The sequence below is a fragment of the Thunnus albacares genome, chromosome 3 (assembly GCF_914725855.1).
Source record: "Thunnus albacares chromosome 3, fThuAlb1.1, whole genome shotgun sequence".
Lineage (NCBI taxonomy): Eukaryota > Metazoa > Chordata > Actinopteri > Scombriformes > Scombridae > Thunnus > Thunnus albacares.
This window is the reverse complement of record NC_058108.1, coordinates 9,684,669-9,709,059: the sequence shown is the minus strand read 5'-3', so window position 1 is coordinate 9,709,059 and position 24,391 is coordinate 9,684,669. Positions and strand designations below refer to the sequence as shown.

Here is a 24,391-nt window from a genome sequence, read left to right as displayed (position 1 = left end):
GTGCTGCTTTCCACCAGAGTGTCAAAACCCCCTCACTCAAGATTGCCCACACACACACACACACACACATACACACACACACACACACACACACACACACACACACACACACACAACTGACCCAACTGACTACATGAAACAACCTTGTTGACTATAATCTCACTCCACATACTATGACATATATTAACACAATGTACATTTAGTATAAAATATTCATCCTATTTTTTGCAACTAGACATACTGTAACTAATTGGCACCTTTATATTTGAATAGCAGACCACAATAACATATCAAAATATTTTCCTCAAAACAATTCCCAGTAAGATCCATGGAAAATAAATACAACACTGTCTCTTTCCTCTCTCCATGCTCTGCAGTTTTTGATCTAATGGACTGAATCAAAGAATCAACAGGCTTCCCTTTAACTCAGAAGAGCCAGAAACAGCTTTGTGATTGGCTTCGCACAGGTCACATGATCTGTCATTCCAGAGCTAGGCCTCATAAGTAAAGTTTAAGTTCATTCAACACATTTAAATCTAAAGACATATGTATTGGAGTGTGAACTGACAGGTCCACAACAACAACAAAAGCAGAGAGCTGTGACATTAAGCAGTAGCTCTCATTTGTTCTGTTGCTTCATGATTCAAATAAAAGAGTTTGATGAGGCTTTACATTCACAGTGGCAAACACAGTTATAGTTCTGATAGAACCTACAGCATCTGTTTCAGTAACATTGGTCAACAAAAAGTCACGATTGTGTAACACAATCTGCATGCAATATGTGACAGAAGCAAGGGAGTCATCAGTGAGATGCGACTGCATCAAATATAGGAAGAGCACACGCACATAAATACCCACGCACACACACATACACACGTGCACACGCAACTCGTTACTCACTGGTTCAGCGGCCGTTTCAGAATCCACGCTCAAAGTTTGCTGCTCCATGAAGGAAGAGACAAGTAATCCTCAGCACTGCGTGTGAGAGCTCCCCTCAGCACACATTGTCATCAGCTGTTCAATGTGTGTGTGTGTGTGTGCAAGCAGAGAGATGAAGTGATGGCTTTCAAATGTCCAAACCGCTACAGAATGTCGTTGTCGCTTGATTCCCCTTTCCTCTCTCTCTCTCTCTCTCTCATCTCCCCTCCTCTCTCTCTCTATCGTCTCCCTTGCCCTGCCTCTCTGCTCTCCCCCTCCTCTTTCTCTGCTTTTCCACCCACCCACCCTTGTATAATTTCTATTCCACCCACACTGCTGTGGTCTGAGAGACCCGCACATACACACGTTCTAGACGAATGCGGAGGCAGGGCTGCAGAGGGAGACCCCTGCCATTAAGGAACACACACACACACACCCACACATAAGATCAGTGCTGGGTGAATGTGTTACCCTCAGTGCTCTTCTGTCATCTGCTTAGTATGCCCCACGCATGTCTCTGGAGCACGGAGAGTAAACTGACATTCATGATGGGTGGAGAACAAGGGGGAGAAAGAGGCAAAACAGGGAGAAGTGGATGTACTGAGGGTTTAGCAATGATCTATCCTGGAGGACTGAGAGGCGACAGAGTACAGAAAGAGAGATACAAACATGCACACAAGTAGAAGGAGAGTGAGAGAAACAGTGAGTTGACAGCAAGGACTGATATCTGAATCTATGATATGGCTGCGTACAGCAGAGCTAGGAAATATCTGCATTCCTCAACATGCCTTGACAGACAGTGGCGGTACTCACCCTAACACCCCCTCCCTCCCACACAAACCCTTCTCCTGCCCATCCTCTACATGGCCCAGGGGTGAGGAAAGCGGGTGAAGCACCACTTCACTCATATTGAGCACTGATAAATTCATGTATTTTACAGACAGGAACACACAGGAAGTCGATCACACAACAGGAACACAAATGTTTTCACTACAAGGCACAACAAACATCACTTTAAACAGCTTTGGAAAGGGTTTTAAAGTAATGTCACAAAGATATTCAGGCCCTGTGTTCACATAATTAGGAGGAGTTCCTTCATGTGTCCATATCGCTTATTCCAATTCACAGTCACTATGGGGCTGGAGTCTATCCCAGCACTGTATTTACATTGGTGTTCAACATTTGGCTTGGACATTTGGTTTTGCTGTGTGTGAAAAACATAGACAGACATGATGTAAAAGTTTGGCTGAATATTTTGTTTTAAAGGGGAACTCAACAGCTTTCACATGAAGATCAGTTTACTCATCAGGGTTAGTACTACTCAGTATGTAAAACTGTATATCACTGCATGTCTTCTGTGACTACAGAGAGAGCTTTCTAAAGTCTGAAAAAAGACTGTTTGTTTGTTTGGTCATCAAATATTGCAAGCCTCATCCTTGACTTATTAATAATTATCAATAATAACATGGATGTTTAATGAGTATACTTATTTTGAAGTAAAAATCTCAACTTCTATCATTTTCCAGAGCTTTCAACTGCATATCACAGCCTTCCACAGCAGATGGAGTTTTCTGAGCAACTGAGCCATAATTGAACCTTAAAGAATAGGTTTACAATTAAAATAAGTCTGTCTCGAAACAATACTCAATATTCGGTACATTAAAACAGTTTTTGTTGCTGTAATCATTAACTCTGTCCATACTGGCCGTTAGGAGATCCCCTCCTCATGCTATTGCAATGTAAGACAAAATCCACAGTCCTGGTTCTCTTTAAAAAAAAAAAATAGTAAAACAAAAAAATGCATGCCAAAGTTGTACCAAAGTCAATATGAGCCCACAGCAGTCACAGTTAATCAAAGCAAGTGGATAGCTTCCCAGTGACAGCCTTTTTAGCACAAAAATTCACTCTTTTTATCACAGTGGCTCCCTGCGGCTTAGCAAGGCAACACAGTGTGGGGAATTTTGCACCAAAATGGCCTTAAGTTTGGAAGATACCCTCCTGACTCGACCAGATGAAACTGCCAAAGCCTAATATTAGCTTTAGATGAACTTTAGAATGCATTTTTGCACAGAACAAGGATTGTGGGTTTGCCTCCCATCACTTCCATACTGTATGGGCATGTGAGTATTGTATTATGAAAGACTTAAAAACACCATTTAAGGTTTAAGATGTTTTTCTTATCAGACCACTGTTTGACAAAGAAATACTCATAACAATATTTTGCCTTTCTTAAACATTCTAATCGTTAGAGCATTAGATATTAGATCACATGTAAGTTTGCTGGGAATTTGACAGATCCTGAACTTAAACTTAAGGTGAGTTGACCTCAGAGCACAGTGGAAACTGTCAGGCAAATGTCTTGTGCTTAGGCCATGATGCCTGTTTGTGTGTGAGATTAGATGAGAGTTCCCACAATTCCCCATGGAGAGACAGACTGCATTTGTCTTGGCAGGGTAGATGACAACATTATGGTTCTAAGTCAATTAGCTTTTGGGTAAGTCATGCAAGTACAAGCACAGAGATATAAAAAGCATGAACCAACACAAACATACACTTCACAAACAGGCACACGTCTATGTAGTAGATGATAATGATAAGTTAGATAGAAACTGTCAGGCTTTGGTATTTCAAAACTACACAAATATTGAAAATCCAACATGTCTGTAATGTTATGCCCATCTGCAATCAAAGGGAAAGTGCACAAAAAGAATACATATAGAAAGACATTAATGAATAAAGAAATATTGAATGTCTGTTGCTGATAAAATGACAGCCATAAATGGTATCAAAAATGGGATATGACATGATGAAAATATTACAGTTGCAATAATTATCTTTTGGTCACCTGGAGACAGCAGAAACAGTTTTGAACACAACACCGATTGTCGTTAACTTTTAAGTTGGTATGGGGAACTTGTTATCTAACATTTGTTTAAACAGTTGCTTATTTTACGCATCCAGCAGTTACGGAGCAACATTATCATTCAAAGTCGTGTTTCTGTCCATCTGGTGAATGTAAATCCAACATTCACTTTCTTTTAGCTCTGGTTTGGGTCTCTACCAACTGCTGAGGGAAATATCTGGCTCTTTAACTGCTACTGTAAATTCTCGATTATGCTCACCAGCTGGTCACTAACTGTGGGTTAAAGTTGTAGACTTGACAGCAAAACAATGAGGTGAAGCTCGCTATAAAGCTTCATAAATTCATGGGGAGCTGCACAGTTGAGTGATAATTCCTGGTTATAATAGAAACTATAAAATAAAAATATTGATTATACATAGCCACTTTAAGGGTCATCTAACAATAAAGCAAGGAAGCTCTATCGGTCTGTATGTTTGTCCTTCACCTATCTCGAGAATCGTTCATCCGATCTATTTCATACCTGGCAGGTGGATTGCTGGGGGCTCAAGGAAGTGCAGTGTCGAGTGTGAAATTGTTTGAATGAGCCGTTCTAGAGAAATATATAAAAAACACCTTATATACAACATTGATTTGCTTCTTTGGCAAGTGGAGTCAACAAGCGGAAATACGGACACCGCCATCCTGCCATTGCAACCCACAACATGGGCATAGGTGGGATTACATCCATAGTGATAATGACTTGAAAAAGTTTAAGAGACTTATGCTCTACTATTGAACTTTGTACTGTGAACGAAACATGGCATTTACATTCAAGACTTACTGCAGGATGTCTCAGACATGTTTTGAACGGGCACTGCAGTTCATCTATGAATCTATGTCTGTCTTGTCATGGAAATTTTTGCATGTCTCACTCAAGAACACACAAAGACACAAGAGAGAACATTAAACCTTGTTACTTGTTGAAGCAGTTGTAAACACTGTACAATCCTTCACACAATCAGTAACAATTATACAAATGTCCATATACAAAAAAACAAAACAAAAATACAATTGTACAACAGACAGTGTGACAGTGAGTCTCCAATTGTATTTTTGGAGAGAAAGCATGTTGTTAAGCCATCCCTTTCTCTAAAGATTGCGACCACACAAACCAGACAGTTTTATACGTCTCAAAAAGTTAAAAACAGTCAGGCCCTTAAATGGACACTTCCACAAACTGTTACACCCTCTTACAAACAAGTATGGTCATACTATGACTTACAGAGACCTAATGGTCAGTGACTTCACGCAAGGACATCTTTTAAATTTAGCTCATCTAGGCAATAGACTTAAGGCAAAGGGTTGTTTATCTCTAGCTAACCCCAGAGGTCAACAAACAACCCTCAGATAGGAACAAGTTCAAGAGTTCACACTGAATTGACAACAAACATTGACCCCTTAGTTTGAAAACATTTGTAACATATATAATATATACAGTAAAATAAATCATATGATAACCACTATTTAAACCTCTCTCACAGTCTGTCTGTCTGTATGTTTGTCCTTTGAATATCTTGAGAGCCATTCATCTGATCTACTTCACACTTGGTGGGTTCATTGCTGGGAACCCAAGGACATGCAATGTCGAATTTGGTGCAATTTGGACACACGACATGTTTGATATTAATACACTTTGAATAAACAAGTGAACAGTGAGCTGCTCAGCTCCATGTCTGAGTGCAGCAAGGGCTGTTTGATATAAATACCGCCACATCATATCTGGGTGGGGCTTCTGGACTCTCACTTGCTGAGCGAGATAAAGGCACATGCCTCGCTTAGTTAAACTGCCTGAGAGAGAAGAACACCTGCACACAGGAGAAAAAAAACAGCGGTGGAGGCAGTATAACTAGCCAATAGGAGTGCAGACATGTTTGATTGGCAGCAGAATCAACCAATGGAAGGCCGTAAACTACTTCTATGGTTGAACCTCAATTTAATCTCACTGGTGAAGTTTCTGTCTGAATTTAAACCATTTAATTTATTGAATCCTTATTGTTTTAATTGATATGTTTGTCACTTGACACATACACATGCGGTTCTCAAGAAATAATAAGCAATTGGCCTGTTCAGAACAGGGACGTTTTGAACGGGCACTACACTAATTACTGTAATCTGGGGAATGTTATACAAAACTTACATTGAGGTTGTATAAACCAAATGACCAGAGGAATCTCTTTGGACCTGCTTTAGCTTTAGTGCTGCCAAACCTTAAGCCAGCACCACCTTGGGTATTGTGCACTGCTAAGATTTTTTAACTCGCTCCTGCGGTCAAAGTTTAAATCATCTGAACCTTTTTGCCACCAACCTTTCAAAATGGATCCAGTAAGATTACAAGTGACCAGAATACCATAGTTTTTTTTTTAAATAAGAGTTTTCAGCATTAACTTCTCTGTAGACTAAATAAAATCAGGGCCTGAATTTCAGTGCGGGATTGCGGGTATTGTGCATAGTTTCATCGATTACCGCAAATCTAGCACTTATACTGCGGGGAATTCCCGCACGCCTTTACAGCAATGTCTGATAATGTCCAGCCAACGTTTGCACTGGTGCTGAATGCAGGACGACTGGCCGGAAGCGCTGCATCAGACCGACCGACTTCTACCCTGGACAACACACATGGCGCGCTCTCTCTCTCGCTCTCTACAAGGCTATGAGCCCCCTCTGCTGTTGCAGCATCTCTCGCAAGCATATAAAGACAAACTTGCAACCTTTTTAAACAGAGTTGTTATTAAGTGGAAAGAGATGAAGCAGAGGAGACAAGTGGACAGGGAAAGTATAAAGGATGGAGACAAGAGAAAAGAGGGAGCCATCAAAAGAAAGACTAAGCAGTATCCCCCCCCCCCAAAGTGTATAAATCCCCCCTATATGAAGCATTTAAGGGGGGGAATTCCCCCCCATTTTGAAAAATGAATTTCAGGCCCTGTAAAATACTAGATCTGCTAAAATTAAACAATATGTGCATCCTTCCACAGAAGGCTTCTTGTAAAGAATAAAACTGTTACTTTGTGAAAACCTTTCCCCTGAGGGAACATGCCACCAGATAGCCCCACGGCTGATTGCTTTTCACATTTCACTCTCTTCTCCAAAACATATAGAGAACATTGTGTGCACTGGTAAAACATCTTTTTTTTCCCTTGCTAGAATTGCCTCTCCCACCAACGCTTGAGCTACACTAGAGGGAAATTTCATCTTCCTCCACCTATCATTATGTTGCAGCTTGTGGAGGAAACAGAAGCAATCAGCCCTGCAATCAGCCTATTGTCTGCATTGTTTGGTACTTAAATTTGTGCATATGACCTCTAAATGATTATTTGTGCCTGCTTTCATTTGTGAGTCTTACTAGTAAATAGCTTATACAGCTGGGACGAATTGCACCCACAGTCACCTTGCCATACACAGTTCAGCCTTCTAGGACCACTTGAGATTGTTTGCGTGTGTGTCAGCGTCCTTTCAAATGGTTAATTCAGTTAGCTGCATGTGAGGGTGTTTTTTTAATCTTGCTGACTCGAAAAATACGATAAGAGCATATATATGTGCAGTATATGTTAATGACATGGCAGATACTCCAACTTAAGATCGACACACAGCTGGAAAGGGGCAGATGTGTACAGCCTGACTTCCTTCCCTTTACTGTTGTCATAAGACAATGTCTGTTTGTTTGCATATTCGTGTATGTGTGTAATGGTTAAGTGTGTTAGGGTTGAGCTCTACAATTAGACCCATCACAAGATAAGCAGCAAGCCTCAAGCTTTGGCAACATGCACTGTGCATACATTACTGTGCATATTTTATACACACACTTCAAACAACAACAGCATGAAGTCTGAAAGCTGCTAGAAAGGCTTAAATTGCACAGTGAACAAGATGGCTGAGAACTGTGTGTGTGTGTGTGTGTGTGTGTGTGTGTGTGTGTGTGTGTGTGTGTGTAAACTAACTGCAATTATAGTGCAATCATAGTAAGCTTATGTGCATTTATGTGTTTGAGTGTTACTGACTTCAGGTTGCAATGTGTTTGTGTATGTGCATGCATATCTCTTCGTATGTTTGTGTGTGTGTGTGTGTGTGTGTGTGTGTGTGTGTGTGTGTGTGTGTGTGTGTGTGTCTACATACTCTATGTACTTTTGTGTTGAGGCCTCACTAACGAGAAGAATGTCAGCTTGGTGCTCATCAGAGCTCATTAGAAGTGCAGGCTAAGTTCGAACCCCATTACCCCACCACCCACCCCCCTCAACACAAACACACACACATCAATCTCTCTCTCCTCCCCCTTCTCCCGACACAAAGCCCTCTCTGTTTGTGGACATTACAGCATGTGCAGCAAGAGAAAAAGGCCTAACGACCGGAAGAAAAAGGTAGAATAAAGGGGGAGGGAGGTCGGGGAATGAGGGTGAGGAGGAGAAAAGAAGAGAGAAACCCTGCAATGGGATGGTCTGGCAATGGGACAGAGAAACACACACAACGGTGGACAATCCAAGTGTCTACTGAAATGCACGGATGCTTCAAATATTACCACCTGCTGTGTGGTTTTTGTTATTATCTGTGTCATGATTAAAAATATATATATGATGGAATGGAGGCTATGTTGTATAGGTCTTTTTCACAGCAGACATTTTGACTTGTCCCTGTAGGAAAGGCTCAGGTGTAACTTATAACATTGAAGAGTAACTGCACACCCAAATTCTGCTAGCTCCCTCCCTCCAAGCATATTTAAAAAATGCAGCAAAGGACTGCACAGCAGACGACTGTAGGGGGCGTGGCCACCTGGCTACGTAGTGTGTGACATGAGAGGTAAGGGGACACCGACTGACCACTGCTCAGTGTAGCATGAATAGTGATGTAGAGGTGGTAGTCAGAGCTAACCAGCCATGAGCAGCTGCTGTCAGACTCTGTGTGTCCACGCTGGAAACATAGAGAGTCACATTCAGAAGCAAATTCATGGCCCTTTGTAAATGTTTCTGTGTGGTAACTTTGTTGTAGCTGAGCTAGCGGCTCAACAAGAGTGGTAGGTGGGTGTTAACGTTATTTTCTTATATAAATTTCATGACGTAGATAAGCCCCAACCAGCCGACTCTCGTCTATGTATGTCAATATTAACACCGGCATTGATGTGTTTCATCACAGCGCAGTCATATCATTTAGTTTACAGCTCAACAAACACATTTAAGTGTGCAGTACCTCTTTAACGATGGCTGTGCTCTATTCCCAATAAGCCATGACAGTGTGACAATGAGTCATCATGCACAATACCAGGACCCTGAAACTGAAGCAGCTTAATGGAATTCAGCCATCGTGTGCACCTGTGAAAAGGTCTTTGTAATGTGTTCTGTCAGGCAGCTTCAAGGCACAACATGGAGATTAGTACAGCAAAGTATAACCCCTTTCCAATTCCATTATAAGCCAGCCAATCTGGAGCTTTAAGTCGTCTAGCGTTTGATTTTCTCTTTGAGGAATTTAATTTATTCAGAAGATTTTTTTTCTCAGAAAATCTACACATAGCTACACACTTTAAGGCTATCATAAGTAACTAATATGTCGGTGAAACACTGATTTTTTTTATGTGAAACTGCTTTATTCAGTATTTTTTACCTGTTTATTCCCTTTGTATGTTTGTATTGGAGAGGAGGAGACCTCTGTGGATAATTTGCTCCCAGTAAAAACCTGCTGAATGTCTGGATCTTAAATTATCAGAGAAACAAGCTAAGCAAATGTTAACAGCGGCTCGGCTTCCAGCCCCTCCTTATGTCCTGTGTCCGCCATGCAGCATCTGAGAAATACTGATTTTTAACGTGAAACTGCATTATTCAGTGTTATTACTGGTTTTAATCCCTGGGTCTGTTTGTTTTGGAGAGGAGGAGACCTCTGCGGATAAATCAGCTCCAGGTAAGAACCTGCTGAATGTCTGGATCTTAAATTATCAGAGAAACAAGCTAAGCAAATGTTAACAGCAGCTCGGCTTCCAGCCCCTTCTTATGTCCTGTGTCCGCCGAGCAGCGTCTGAGAAACACTGATTTTTAATGTGAAACTGCATTATTCAGTGTTTTTACTGGTTTTAATCCCTGGGTCTGTTTGTTCTGGAGAGGAGGAGACCTCTGCGGATAAATCAGCTCCAGGTAAAAACCTCCTGAGCAATGACCACTGAAGTAATCCTAACCGGGAGAAGCTGGTTGTTTAACAGTGAAGACAACAACTCCCATGATCCCACACTACTTCACAAGATCATCAAACTCCATATTTTGTTATTGTTTTGATTGAGAGACCCCTAACGACAGAAATTACATATTGTGTGTTTAATTATATTTAAATATGGTTTTGGGCATGTTGACTTACAAAGCAGCGTCAACCAGTCTGAATCCAGCTAGGGAGCTTTGCAGCATGTCCTGACATCCAGTCTCTCTCCCTCTCTCCCCATACTTCCTGTCGCTCTCTACTGGGCCGTCCAATAAAGGAAAAATGCCAAAAATGTATATGAAAAACTATTACTACTGAAGCAACATAGTGGAATCTGCTTATCTGCTCCCAGGGTGCCCAAGTAGCCACTAAACGGCGGAAACATTTAGCTTTCCTCTGATCTCTATCTTAGGATAACAGAGACAACCAACGCCGCTGTTATGAATCGCGCTCACAGACAGCAGGACTCTTCTATGGTCTCCTAAACTTTCACACACACATACATACACACAGGCAGGCCATGATGAGAATAACACACAGTATGTTTTACTTCAGTTTAACTTTAGTGTACAGCGTTATCCTGTAGCTGCTGTCTTTTCACTCACTTTAAGACTGAAGGAACAGCTGACAAAAAAAGATGCTGGAAATGGATTGTCATATATTTAAATTTCAACATAATTAAGTTGAGTATAACCGTGTACAAACCTGGGCCTTGCCCCAAGGGCACTTACAGTGGTAGCCATGATAGCAGTCTATTGTATCTCTCCTGCCTGAGTACTAGAGCAGCCGCTGTACCCACTGTAGACTTTCTCTTTATAAAATGTTGTAAAGTAGGACTAAATAGGCATATTGTTAGGCAAAACTCATGTCTCTCAAATGACTGGATACCAGGTCATTTCTTGCAGCTAAATGGAGAGCAAAAGTAGGATTCTCGCCTTGGTGTAGCCACACTGCACCCAGTCGGCAGAAAACGCTGAACCTGTACAGCAAAATGTGTGGCTGCACATATCAAATAGTAACCATAGTTAATATAGAGCAGTCCCCCGCTATCAAAGCTGTATGTCTTAATCTAAGTCTATGACCCTAAAATATCAGCTGAAAGGTGCATACTGGCTCGTTCTATTTGCTATGTTACCATGGTGATATGAGAAGAGGGCTTTAAGTGTCATGTGAGGATGTATGATGCGCTTGAGCTGCTATTATTAGAGATGGATGGTGCACGTGTGGCTCAAATGTGACAACAACACAGCGGTCAGACGAGGCAGTTCAGAGCATCGCAATAACACTCAACACTCATTGGTGGATGTATGTACAGTATATGTGTGCTGGTACTGTATGTTTGCATGCATTTGCTCTTACCTCCAGGTCGTCCAGGGAGCGGGCCAGGCTGAGACGCTTGGAACGTCCAAAGGAGCGCCTGGCCGAGGAGCGCTGGGGGAGAGGAGGGAAGCCCATGGTCAGACCTCGGAACCGACCACCCTGAGGGGAGAAAAGATACACGTGTTCAGTTCGTGTGCCATTTGTAATACAGTGCATACAGGTAGGGATGGCAGTAGCTGAAAAGCCAGAGAAGCAAGCTGGTGTCATTGAGGTTGCCAGTTCTCACCCCAGACCAGGTGAGAAAGGTTTGTGGGGTGTCAAGGGTTAGTGTGTGTCTTCCCTTCAACACCTGCTACTGAGCTTCCGCTAAGAAAGGTACTTTAGGTTGTATTGGGAAGCTCCCAGGTGTGAATGTGTAGAACTGAATGAGTATGATAAAATAATGCTCTTTCCAACTGAATTGACTTTCCAACTATAGGAAAACTGATGGATGCAGGGAGTTTCTTAGTGGTCTGGATTCATGGATTCATAAGATCCCAGTCTTTTATCACATTTCACTCCCCTCCCCCTCTCTTCTCATACTTTGTCACTCTTTACTTATACTCTTCAATATTAGTTTATGGCAGATATATTAGTATTGGTGTATATGTTTGCTAATAAGTAACAAGAAATTCCAGCATAGAAACACCAAAATATGTTTATTGTTTATTTTTCAACTGTAAAATCAACTGTAAAATGTCACCTTCAGTAGATGTCCTGGTCACAGATCTTAAAAACATTTAAAGATCCCCTCCAGACATGTTTTAGATACATAAAAATACTCTACTTTGAATAATCATTTGTGTCTAGTTAAGTTTTTCCACCAGAAAGGTACATTATCTCATTCATTTAAATGACATTTACACTACTCTTCTGCCTCACTGAAAAATCCAGAATCTATAAATATGCAAATATTTTTAATTTCAAAAGTTTAACTGCTGGACAAAAGATGTCTCCTCCTTGTGTAGATGTTTCCATTCTCAGTGTTTGTGTAATCAACATCACACTTAGACTGGGATTGGCTCCAAACTAATTGTGATGTCACAAAATCATGCTGGTAGTTACACCCAGATTTAAACCTGCAGTGCAGAACTTTTGTCTCCCCTTTTGGCAGTGACAGTAATTACAAAAACTCTGTTGACACATGCTTACGTCATAGGCTCTGCTGTAGCCGACTATGTCACTACTGTTGCAGCTGTAAAACGGAGGATAAAAAAACGGAGGAGTGTCACAACCCCGGCAAAATGACTCATTTCACTATCAGAATTTGATCCATTTGGTCTGATAACATTTGGAAAGTCTAGAAGAGCTGCATGATTTAATTGTTTTCTCCCCATTCAAGTTAGTGAAGAGCTAAACTGGAAGTTAGCCGGCTCAACCAGCAAAGTCTCTATGGTTACCCTTAACATTGGTGCAAATTTCCAAACAGGCGTTATTTGGATAAACTGACCACTGGGAATCTAAATGGTTACTTTCTCACCTGAAAAAGTATTAAAATTTAATAAAGTGACCTACTAACAGTTCTACAGTGAAAATTACAACAGCAATCACCGTCAGTTGGTATGAAATGCATTCTGGGATACTTAGCTTCGGCCGCCTTCAGCACTACCAGTGTGCCAGCGCGGGAATGCCGCCACAGACACAAGATTAAAAAACTCCATATACTGTGAAATACAAAAAAGATTTATCTGGTAGTGATAGACTTCACCAGCATTGTGTGAACTGGTTTGGCAAGGGCTTGAATGTAACTGGTGTTGATTTACATGTAAAAGTCCTGCACTGCAGGTTTAAGATGAGCCCAGAGGAACTTTCCCCTTCAACAGAAGAATGTGAAAACAAGCTTCTAGTGTCAAACATACATCATACGGTGAAGCACAAACATCCAAGTGAAGGAACAAGAAGAAAAACACATTTTTGAGTGGAAGGAGACTTTAAGGGATCTTTATCAAAAATGTCTGTTTATGTGTTTCTGTACTAAAATTATAATAATAATTAATAATAATTGTACTACATTTTTTTCTGTATTAAAAGTGATAGCTGCCAATATATTGTTATCAAATATCAGTATTGTTATCTGTATCAACCTTAAATATCCATTATCTGTCGAGCTATAAGACAGACACCTGAAAAAATATACGTAATAAATAATTTGATAACAGACCACTCATTCTCTCTAACACACCCTTGTTCAGTTTATTTCTTTATTATTATTAGTGCATAGGGACTTTACAGTACTCACACTCTTGGTGGACTGTGGACTATGTTCAATAAAAACCATATCTTGAGTTTACCTGTTAATAATGCTCTCATAAATTCAGAGGATGTCTACATTATTACACAACTTAAATAAAAAAAAACGTTTCCATTGATAATAATATGGTAATTTTTCTATTTGTTTGCATTATCCAAACATATAGTAAATTATCCTAACCGTTATCCAAACACAAATTTTAATCTGTACCACATAGAAAAACAGCAACAATTTCCTTTCACCATATGACTGGTGCCTGTGTGTGTATTTACTTTTGAGCCAGGTCTTATAAAACCTAAGGACACCTGCTCTACTTGAGTGTCACTATTAGGACAGGTGGTATAGAAAATTGAATGTCTAACTGTCATGTAAATGAAAATATAACATAACATGCACAGTACCGTCTTTTGCTTACACGAACAGAATCAGTGCAGCCTTGTCTGGAGTTTTGCTGTTACACATGCATGTCTGTTTAAGAGGGGTTTCTTTTTTTTCCACTTAAATGTTAAATTCCACATGTTAGACTTAGGCATGTACAGTCTTGTCATTTTGCCCGCAGTACCAGATTGTACTTTAGTCAACCACAGCCATAGCACAGAGACAAAAACAAGAGATGGACATTTATTTGGGTTTTATTACTGTGTCTGCTCACTGTTCTTTCATTTAATAATAAAGCTAATGATAATATATACAAATCATATTCAAGATATTCATATTTTTGTAAGGATTACCGCAGTGGAAACCCACTAACTGGAATGACTGAACTTAAAAGTGGCCAGCTGTTACATGACGCCATAAACTGCTGCCTAAAATGAGCACATGAGAAAATTAGTCACTGGGTCATCAAGATTTATTGTTAAAAGCCATCTGACAGTGATGTAACCAAGCTGACTGGTGCTATAAACTAAGATGAGAAGCAGCTTAGTCTTGCGTTGACTTCAAACAGTCTACAATTAGTCTATAATTAACCTTTTAACAACTGTTGCTCTTTTGTCCTTAGAGAACAACAGTAATATTCTGGTGCTTTCTATCTTCTCACAAATGGCATTTTCTTCAGACACTGTAGCATAGAGCATATATCAATGGACCCTAGTTGACTAATGAGGAATGAATCAATGCTGACAGGCTCCAGAGGCCAAACTATAACACATGTTGAATCTGACTGGCTGATTAGGAGCAGGTCTTGGCAGCATTTCATCAGGAGATGACCAGTGGTGTTGCCTGGATACCGAGTCAACCCTGCATGTGTATGTGTGTGTGTGTGTGTGTGTCAGATAACACAGATTTGAACATTTGATTTGATGTTGACACAAATATTCTCACATAACCTCTGTTTTACCTGTTAAAAACAACTCTTATTTATGATGGCTAAGATGAGGAAAGCAAACAAAAGGTTTTGATGAACTGAGATTTTGGATAAAAATTAAACCGAAAATGAATGTCTGTTGATCTGAGCCAGTGGTGCTGGGGTTGTTATGGGTGTGGCTGCACCAGAGCTTTTTCAGAGAAACATCTGAAAGACAAAAATTTTAGTGGGAAATTCGCAGCTTGTATCTGTGCAGTAGATCTTCTCCCCCCTGTCTCTCTCTCTCTCTCTCTCTCTCTCTCTCTCTCTTCCTCACACACAAACACATGCTATCGATGTCACAGAAAAGAGGTATCCTTCCTGTTTACAACAATACAGCTGTCAACATAAAAACCAAACACACACACACACACACACAAAACACTTAAACACTACACTAATCTGACCACAGCTGAATTAATGTGCTAAAGCCTTGAAGGCACAGTCAGTATAATTAAATGGTTCTTTTTTGATTACATGAAATACAATAAATGAAAAAAAAATCTAAAATAAATAATATATGTATCATATTTCAAGAGTCAAGATTAAACTGCTTGTTTCTGTATTTGGTATATTTAAAGACTTTAATTCCACAGTGAGGTATTCAATTCAAACATGTCATGAAAGTAGAGAAAAATCATGTCTACTCTGTTGGACAGATACACTTCAGATACCAAGAAAAATTAATGTATAGCTTTTTTTAATAAAAAACTGGCTTGGTTTCCTATGGAGGATCAAGGTAATGCAGGTTCCAAACAGTGAAACAGTGCCACCATGTGGCAAACAGTCATAGGCAATTAAAATCACATTGCCTCAATACACTTAATACACATACACTGTTTTTAACAAGTCAGGTAATGCTCAAAAAAGTATTACATACTTATGAAAGATAGATGAAGTGCAACAAATCTACATTCATCTCAGCAGAATCAGCATTTTGTCTCAACTGCTGGCATTCCGTGACAGCCACAGCCTCCAAAGCTCTGTGTCTCCAGTCTGAAGACATTTTTCAGAGAGGTTAACATCCACCTTCCTGTCACTGTCAGCCTCTACCCTGCCCCTCGCCTAGTAAACACTTCCTCTGATTGTCCCCTGGGGTCCCTGGGACCCTGTCCTCTAAGAGCTTTACTGGGGAAACTCCAGCCTGTTTCAATATGAAGGAATCAAGAGTCTATCCCCAGCAACTTCTTAAAATGTAAATGCAGTCAGAGACGATGCAATTGTTTCCTACATAGTTTTAAAGATTCTGTAGGAGCGTTTCAGCAGTCTGGCTGATGAGAGGTTAATGCAGAAGGAATCCAGTCGGGCTGGATATATATCTTTCACTCTCTGTATGTATCTGCTCCTTTCTTTTGTCTGTAAACAATAGCAGACAGTCAATAACGGACTGCATCTCAATGCAACAGGAAATGTATTCCCACTAAATAATGCAGCCAATGTATTCAACTGCAGATTTATCTTAATTGGAAAATTTAAAGCATTTTTATATACTGTTTGTCACATTAATTGATATAACCATGTTGTTTGAAACTCTATAACTTTCATATGCAAGGATAAAGCTGTTAGTTGTGCACTATACATTTACTCCACTAAAACTTGTCTGAAAAGCTGCTCTGCTATTACCAGTGAGACTCATTACGGAGGGAAACAGGTGGTTTTCAAGTGAAGGCAGATGCTTGGCTGGTGCATAATATATGATCTGATACTGGAGCAGTGGGGATAAATAACTTATCAATCCACTTGTACTAAGCCTGGGGAGAGAGCCAACTGGGGTGCTCGCATTATTCAATATAGTACAGGCATGTTTGGTGGGGTAAACATGGTCCATGGAGACTTTCAAACCACTGAAAAGTTTTACATCTGAGTGAGAAAGAAACTTCATTCAAGACCTGAACGAATTAAATGCAGGGCGTTGAGAGGGAAAGGGTGAGAACGCGGAGGATGAACACAGATGGATTTATAGCCTCGATAAACTGTAGTCTTGGACAGACTCTAGTCAGAGTAAATTTCCACAGCACGGGTGTGTGATGGGGGATGCTACCTGCTGCCCGGGCTTCTCATCTCATGTTCACTTTTAACACAACTCTTCCAAAAGGCCACAACCCGCAAACTGGCACAGCGTAACACATCATAAAATGAACTGTTATGGAAAAACTGACCATTTATAAGGTTAAAATATGTGAACAAAAAGGAGTAAAATAAGTGGTCAGCAGGAAAACTGATAGAAAAATCAAGGGTATGACTAATAAAAACACTTTCACAATTTTATCAAAAATTTACCTTTTTCTCTCCATCCTTGGTGTTCCCTCGTTTCTTCTCTCTTTCACCTCTCTCTGCCCCAGTTCTCTCCCTGTCACCAGCACCAAATAGCTTCTTAGCCCACTCATCTTTCTGAGCAGCCAGCCGGTGGGTGTGGGTGTGTGGATGTGAAGGAGGAGGAGGCTGGCTCCCTCCAGGTGGTGGCAGGTGGTCTCCAGGGGCCAGTGGGGCCCGGTAACGGTCGGCTGGGATCTTGTTCATGGGCGGGGGCAGGGTGCTGCAGTTAGCTGATGACCATCCGTCGGTGGATTCGGCGTATGACTCCTGATCGCTGCTCAGGCCCTGGAGGTGGCTGTGGTGGTGCTGCTGACGCCAGTCTCTCAGTACATGGACTGGCAGCCACCGTTGCGGCTCCACCCCTCCTCCTGCTCCTCCTCCAGCCCCTCTCTTTTCTCCTCCTCCCACAGCTCCTCCCCGCTTCCCTGGTGAGTAGTGGTGTGGGTGGACACCTCGAGAGTGCCTGCCGGGCACGTCAGGGTGAGCCAAGGGGAGAGGGTGAGGGAGGTCAGCCAGGTGTGGTTCGTGGCGGTAGTGGCCATTTCTCAGAGCTGGTGGAGGGGGAGGAGGTGGGTGAGAGGCTGCGGCTCCCAGGGTGGGGCTCCAGGCCTGCTGGGATGAAGGTGGACTGTCCCAGTGGCGTGGCCCAGAGACATGGTTGTTGTTAGGAGGACCTCCAAGGTCAACTAAAAGCACTCTGTTGCTCTTCTCCTCTGGTAAAAAGTTGCCGATCCCACTATCACTGTTGCTGCTGGTGCTGTGGTTCTGCTGGGCATCGTTGTCTGGATCATGGAAAGCCCGGGCCCGGACCCCTTCAATGTTGTCCCCCATGTCCCGGTAGAGTACAGAGACAAACTGGAGGAGAGGCTGGGAACTGGGGGGGAATTCCAGGCAGCCTCCTGTGTCTGGGTCAGGGGTACACTCAAAGCCAAACCTTATGGCCACGCCCAAATGGACCTGAGAAAACAAGCATTTAAATGTCAAACGTTTGAAAAAATGCACAGGTATATATTTGTACTGCTGCTAAATGTTTTTTAATTGAATAAAATGTAACTGATAGTATTTCTATGGCTGATTAGCATTAGCAAATTAAATAAACTTAAGGCTTTCTGTAAACAAAAAAAATCAAGCAGCATCATACCTCAATACTTTTTGAGTACTAACCAAAATATGTCTGTAGCACTGACTATTGACATCTGCCAAGCTGGAATTGAAAGCTTGCCCAGATTCTTATTCTTATTTACTTATTCTGTAATGAGATATTTCCTCATTTGAAGCAGAAATGTGGTATTTTAGACTGTATTCTATTGAGGAAAATGTCTTTTACAGCTGCTTTGTGTTTACACAAAATTACAAAAAACACATATTTGAGAATTCTGGCTTATTTTGTTACAGTTTTGTAGAAAAATACACCTACGCCCTCAATGTGAGGTCTTCAGGTCAGATTTTACATAATAGAATGTGCCATGTATCTGTATAAACACATTTACTCAGTTCCGTTTATTCGGGTTTTACTCTTGATAGAGTTGTGATAAATGGAACAGAGGTATTTCCGTTTGAAGTGCGATTTGTAAATCACAATTATATTCCATCACTGTCTCTCTGTTCACACCTGGTGGTGGCAGAGGTCAGGGTCCACAATGAACACGTGACAGGAGGTCCTCAAACCACCCTCTTCGTCTCTTCCGTTGCTGAAGTAACGGTCATCGTGGTCATCTGTGGCCTGCATTGTGACCAGTCCGAAGAATCGCCGGTCATCGGGACAACAGGCGCTGAAGGCAAGTTTTTCTGCAGGATAGGTGGCCAGGACCTGACCTCTGTCACTGCACAGACGCACACTGTCATGCATGACCTGGAAGGATATACGTAACGCATGTCACGACTTGATAGCAGGGGAAATAATGAGACAATCACAGTTACCAGACATCCTTAGCAATTGCATGATGACAGACAAATTTTCATCTTGATACACTGTGTTTATACTGCTACAATAGAATAATCTTGTCATTTTATTTATTGCATTCCAGCACTTTAAGTATAAATGCTAACAGACCTGTTAAGTGTTGACTTTTTTGAGGCCTTGTGGCAAACAAGATTAAGGCTTACTAGGCAACTGAGTTTACATTAAGCCACTATTGTTTATGCTGAATTAACAAATATGTCAAGTTATTGTCCTCAGATGGGATACAGAACATTTAATCTAACCTTCATGAGGACCAGTGAATGGATCTTTTGCTCGGCCCTGAGGCGCCTCATGCTCCCTCTGATGGCTTGCAGGCTGTCATTCTCTAGACTCGTCCCTGTGGAGGCCAGCTCAATGGAGCCAAGATAGCCCACAATCATGCCCACATTGAGGATGCCCTCGCCAGGCTCTAAGCCCATGTCACCCCCATCTCCTACATCCACGTCTTGCTCTTCATGGTGGTGCAGGTGCAGATGGCGGAAGTCTGAGTCCAGGAAGACCGAATCATCACAAAGAACCTGAGCCATCTCCTCCTCAGAAAGTAGGATGGGGTTGCTCTGAGAACGGGAGGAGCTACGATATGGGGGGAACTCTGGATCAGACAGTGGACGTGGTTTGGACGATGAGGTGACCCCAGGTCTGTCCTTGTCTGAGCTGCTGGAAGAGTGACTGGAGTTCTCAAAGATCATGTTAAAAATTCCTCCAGACTGTAGCTCCGCCACCACCTTCTCTGCCCGATTGATGCCCAGCTGCTTAGAATCCAGTTTAGGTTTGTACCAACCCCCACGGGCTCCACAGCCTGACCTGCTGTTATTGTTGTTGTTAACACTATTGTCGTAGAAACCATCCAACTCATCATCGCTAGAGCATGAGTCCAGGTAAGATGCTGCCATTGTGTTGCTGCTATGGTGACGACCACCGGAGGTGCGTTGGTGGTGATGGTGTCGTCTGTGACGCTCTCCCTCAGCAATTACTAGTTTCAAGACGCCAGAGCAGCGTCCAATCAGTTTGACCACGTCCTCATGGGACGCCTTGGAGACGTTGATGTCATTGACAGAGAGGATGTAGTCTCCTGATCGCAAACCCACATAGTCCGCAGGGCTCCCTTTCAGAATGCAGCTGAGAACACAAGGGCTTTGGCCTGACAGTGTAAAACCATACCCGGTTCTCCCTCTTGCCACCTCCACAGCCCGGATACGGCCCTGCTGAGTGGAGGAGGATGAGGAGGGTGGAGGAGGCTGGGGCAGACCGAGCCCACTTCCACCACCAGGGCGTCTCTTGGATGATGCATCCCCTTGCCTGAACATTGTGCCAGGGAACTTTCTCTTGTCCATTAATTGAGTGAGTTTCAATTAGTCATTATACGTCCCTATGCTCTGTGATGCTCAATCAGGGACACATATCCACTGTCTGTCTCCTTGTCAAACGGCTCTGCTGTCAAGCTGCTACGAAAAAATGAGTCGCAGTTCTAAATGCAGCAGAGGGGTGAGAGTTTGGCTTTAGCTCTGGCACCGGCTCGCTACTGAAGCAATCCCATCCTGGTGTCAGTCGCTCCCGCTCATTTACCTGCAGCAGAGCAGAACAGAGCCAAGTCAACCATGAGAGTTTTTTCCTATACTAACATACTCCTGTTGTCTCTACCTGAGCCTCTATCATACTTTTATTTTATATGTAGACCAAATATGCTGTCTGTGTAGCCTATGTGGCAGTATAGCAACTCAATATGGTAATAAAATCTGACAAAATGTCAAGGAATGCAATTATTATACTGTTATTGAGTGCAGTGATGGTAGTAAATAAAGTGTGTGGAGGGGAAGGGACTCTACATGCGGCAAAAGCTGGATAGGGTGGAGTCTGAACACTTTTTGTCCAATGGGGAAGCATGTTTTCAAAGCAGAGGCGTTTTCACACCTGGCAGACATGCAGGTAAATTGGTCAGACCCAGCCTACAACACCTGCACTGTGTGGTAACTTCAGCTTGTTAACTTTCATAAAGTTGCATACTCCTTAGAAGTAACGTGGCGGTTCGCTTTCGTTCGTGTTCTACTATTTGGTAATACAGAGTCCAAAACATTCACTGAGATGAAAATGTAAGAAAAGTTAGCTGACGCGTTGCATTTGCCGTTAGCAGGTTAGCCGCGCATGCTAACAAAAGCTAGGTCTCTTAGGGTAATGGCCGTTGTTGAGGGATATTAACAGCATGTATTAGTATGACTTTACAGCGGAGGAGTGCATGCGTTATTCCGTTCATTTACAAGAGTTAAAAACTTTTTTCTTGCCGTCACTTACTGTTCGAAAAAAGTGCATCCACCCCTGCTTAAACGTTAGTCCCGCCCCTCGATTTCCAGCTCTTTGGAATGTCGGCCTGTAACCATGACAACGGCGGTGTACACAGGCTTTTAAATGCTGTCATTGGTTTCCCGGGTTGTCAGTCAAAACAGTGAACGGTTAATGTGGATAAATTGACAAAAGTTAGATTGAGAAATCCCAAATAAAAAGTATCAACAGTCGCCGGACTCCACAGGTGTCAAAAATTCAGCGTGACTAGTAGAGCTGATGAATGTTGGGCGTTTTACTGATAACAGCGGGCGTGTATTGATGTGTGTTTTACCACCACGCAGCGGGAAAGAGAGACAGCAGAGGGGAACGACAACAGCTGGGTAACATAACGCCTCAAGTTGTAAAGCAGCGACAGCAAAGTAAAAAGGTGGATGCAGGTCTTTTTTTCATGTTCCGACAAAAGACGTTTTTTGGTCTAGCGGGTTCACCCATTAGGAGAAGTAGTGAGAGAAATGACTTACTTGTCGGTGCCAGACGATGCTGCTGCCCGGGCAGTGGCCATAGTTTTGTAGCTAAGGTTAGTTAGGTAAACTCATGGACACGATGGGTAAACAAAAGAAAAGGCTGCACCATCTGGCGAAGTAGCCTTAAAGAGGAGGAGGAGGAGGACCGGAGGAGAGGGAGGTGTGTTTAGAGAGTGGGCAGCAGAGGGAGGGGAGGGGGGCATCAAACTGTTCAAATAATGCAAGAAAATCCACTGTAAAGTGTTTAAATTCCTTATTTTCATATTGGCTATATTATCTATTATGTCTGGGAAAGACAAGTTTACTGAGGCTGAGGGCAAACAGCTGCTGAGCAGTGACATCAGGCCCTGTCTGGTTTTTGGAGTTAGGGTCCTTGAACTAAAGATAACCCTACTATGTATTAAATATAATAATAATAATGATAATACATTTAATTTGTACTGCACTCTTCATTCATAGTGAAACTCAAATCGCTACAGTATTAATACAATAGAACACAACATAAAGATGATAATAATAATGAGTTATGATGAAAAAGCCTCAGGGCTGCAACTAACAATTCTTTTCGTTATCGATTAATCTGTTTATTATTTTTTACTTTTATTTATTATAAGTTTGTATGGTGGTAAGGCAGGTGGGGACAGGGGAGCGGGGTGTTCCTGTTTGTTGTTGAAAACTTAACATACTTGTCAATCGCTGTGTGTTTTCTTATGGTCCAATATACAATCACCAATAAATTGTCGAAACTAACATTACATAACAAAGTTTAAAGCTGATATTGATATAAGTTGTTCATTTTGTAAAGCTCTGTCTGATACGCTGCTACATTTAGTTTGGATTCTCACACTAGAATATTAAGATCTTGCTGGTTTTATTATTGCTAATAAATGTAATGATGAATGAATGAGAATAAAAAGTGTTGTCTATAATCTGTCAATTATCTTCATGATTTATTGATTAGATAAAATGTCAGAAAATGATGAAAAATGTCGCTCACTGTTTCCCAGAGCCCAGGGTGATGTCATCAAATGTCTTGTTTTGTCCACAAGTCCAAGATATTCAGTTTACTGTCATAGAAGACTAAAGAAACCATAAAATATTCACATTTGAGAAGTTGGGATCACAGAAACTTTTTTTTTCTTAAAAATTACTCAAAATTCTCAAAACAGCTTAAATATGAAACAGTTGTTCTTCATGCCAGTGATGTAATAAAAGTTGCCTGTTTCAGCAAGAAATCTGCATGTCTGAGTGTCAAAAAAAATCTTTGATGTGTATAGAGTAGCTTAACTTTGATACCTGAATTGCTGTTTCAAACTAGAGAGACAACCAGTTACAACACAGTAAGACATTCACACACCTGTTGATCTATTGTTGGTTTTCTTACCTTCAAAAGTTCCGATTTTGCTATGTAGAGTCGCAACAAGCTCCAACAGAAATATCTAAAACATTGTTAGGATATCAGTACATTTCTTGGAATCTGCTCATCTTAATGATGTACTTAGTTTTACATTGTAAATATGTGCTATACTGACTGTAAATCATACAGATGACAAGATAAAACCCTTTGTAAAGTTCAGCCATTAGAAGTGTTTGCCATGTGCAGTTGCTTAATACCTGGGCCATCATGATTTTAGCTCAGGGCTTCATGAGCCATATGGTAGCTGCTGGGTAATCTTGTTAATACCTTTTAATCATGAAGCAACATCTTAATGGGCTCCTGTAAAAAACCAGGAGCCACATATATTTTCATACTGTGTGGTCTATAAAAGGGAATTACAGGCTTGCTGAGAAAAGGAAATTGTGCAAAATGTGATAACTTGATCATGTAAGAAGTCAGTTAAAGGTCAGATAACTGGATTCATGACATGATATAAATATAATATGCTACAATAGACCTTTTCAATGAGAACATGTTGGTAAATGGTGTATTTTCTGTGTGCCCAGCTCAGCTTGACCATTTGTTGCCCTTCTGGCTAATCTTGTTGGGTGGAAACAGCTTGTTCTTTCTGGCACAGAGGAAGACGAGGCAGAACGTTTTAATAGTTGTAACCTCCCAGGTTGATCATGTTGGTGCGATTTTCACAGGAACACAGTGGAGACACAGTGGATCCTGTGTGTGCTGAGCAATCAAATTTGTACTATCTTTACCTGAAAGCACATACGACACCTTCTGGTTTGCCTTTGAACAATCAAATCACGAGCATCACACAAGATAACTTTAACATCTTTAAATAATTTATTCATGTTTTCAACAGATCATATGCAGTGATTAATCTCTTTAAAATAATCAAATCAACTGAAATACACTATCTCTTTCATTCTTTTTTTTTTTTTTTTTTTTACAGGCAATTGTAAAAAATAAATG

General features: G+C 41.4%; 1 protein-coding gene across 6 annotated transcripts in view; it reads right to left on the bottom strand.

Annotated features, from left to right (window-relative positions):
- Positions 1–22,446, bottom strand: part of rgs12b (regulator of G protein signaling 12b) — a 48,700-nt gene extending 26,254 nt beyond the window's left edge. For 5 of the 6 annotated variants that reach the window (XM_044346294.1, XM_044346297.1, XM_044346296.1 and 2 more), the window contains exons 1-5: positions 21,512–22,008; positions 19,465–20,788; positions 18,872–19,111; positions 17,224–18,216; positions 11,348–11,467 (exon numbers count right to left, since the gene is read on the bottom strand). In XM_044346294.1, coding sequence (XP_044202229.1) covers positions 11,348–11,467; positions 17,224–18,216; positions 18,872–19,111; positions 19,465–20,556 — 2,445 coding nt within the window. In that variant the 5' untranslated portion in view covers positions 20,557–20,788; positions 21,512–22,008. The other variant, XM_044346295.1, reaches the window with a different exon arrangement.
- Positions 22,447–24,391: the final 1,945 nt, after the last annotated feature.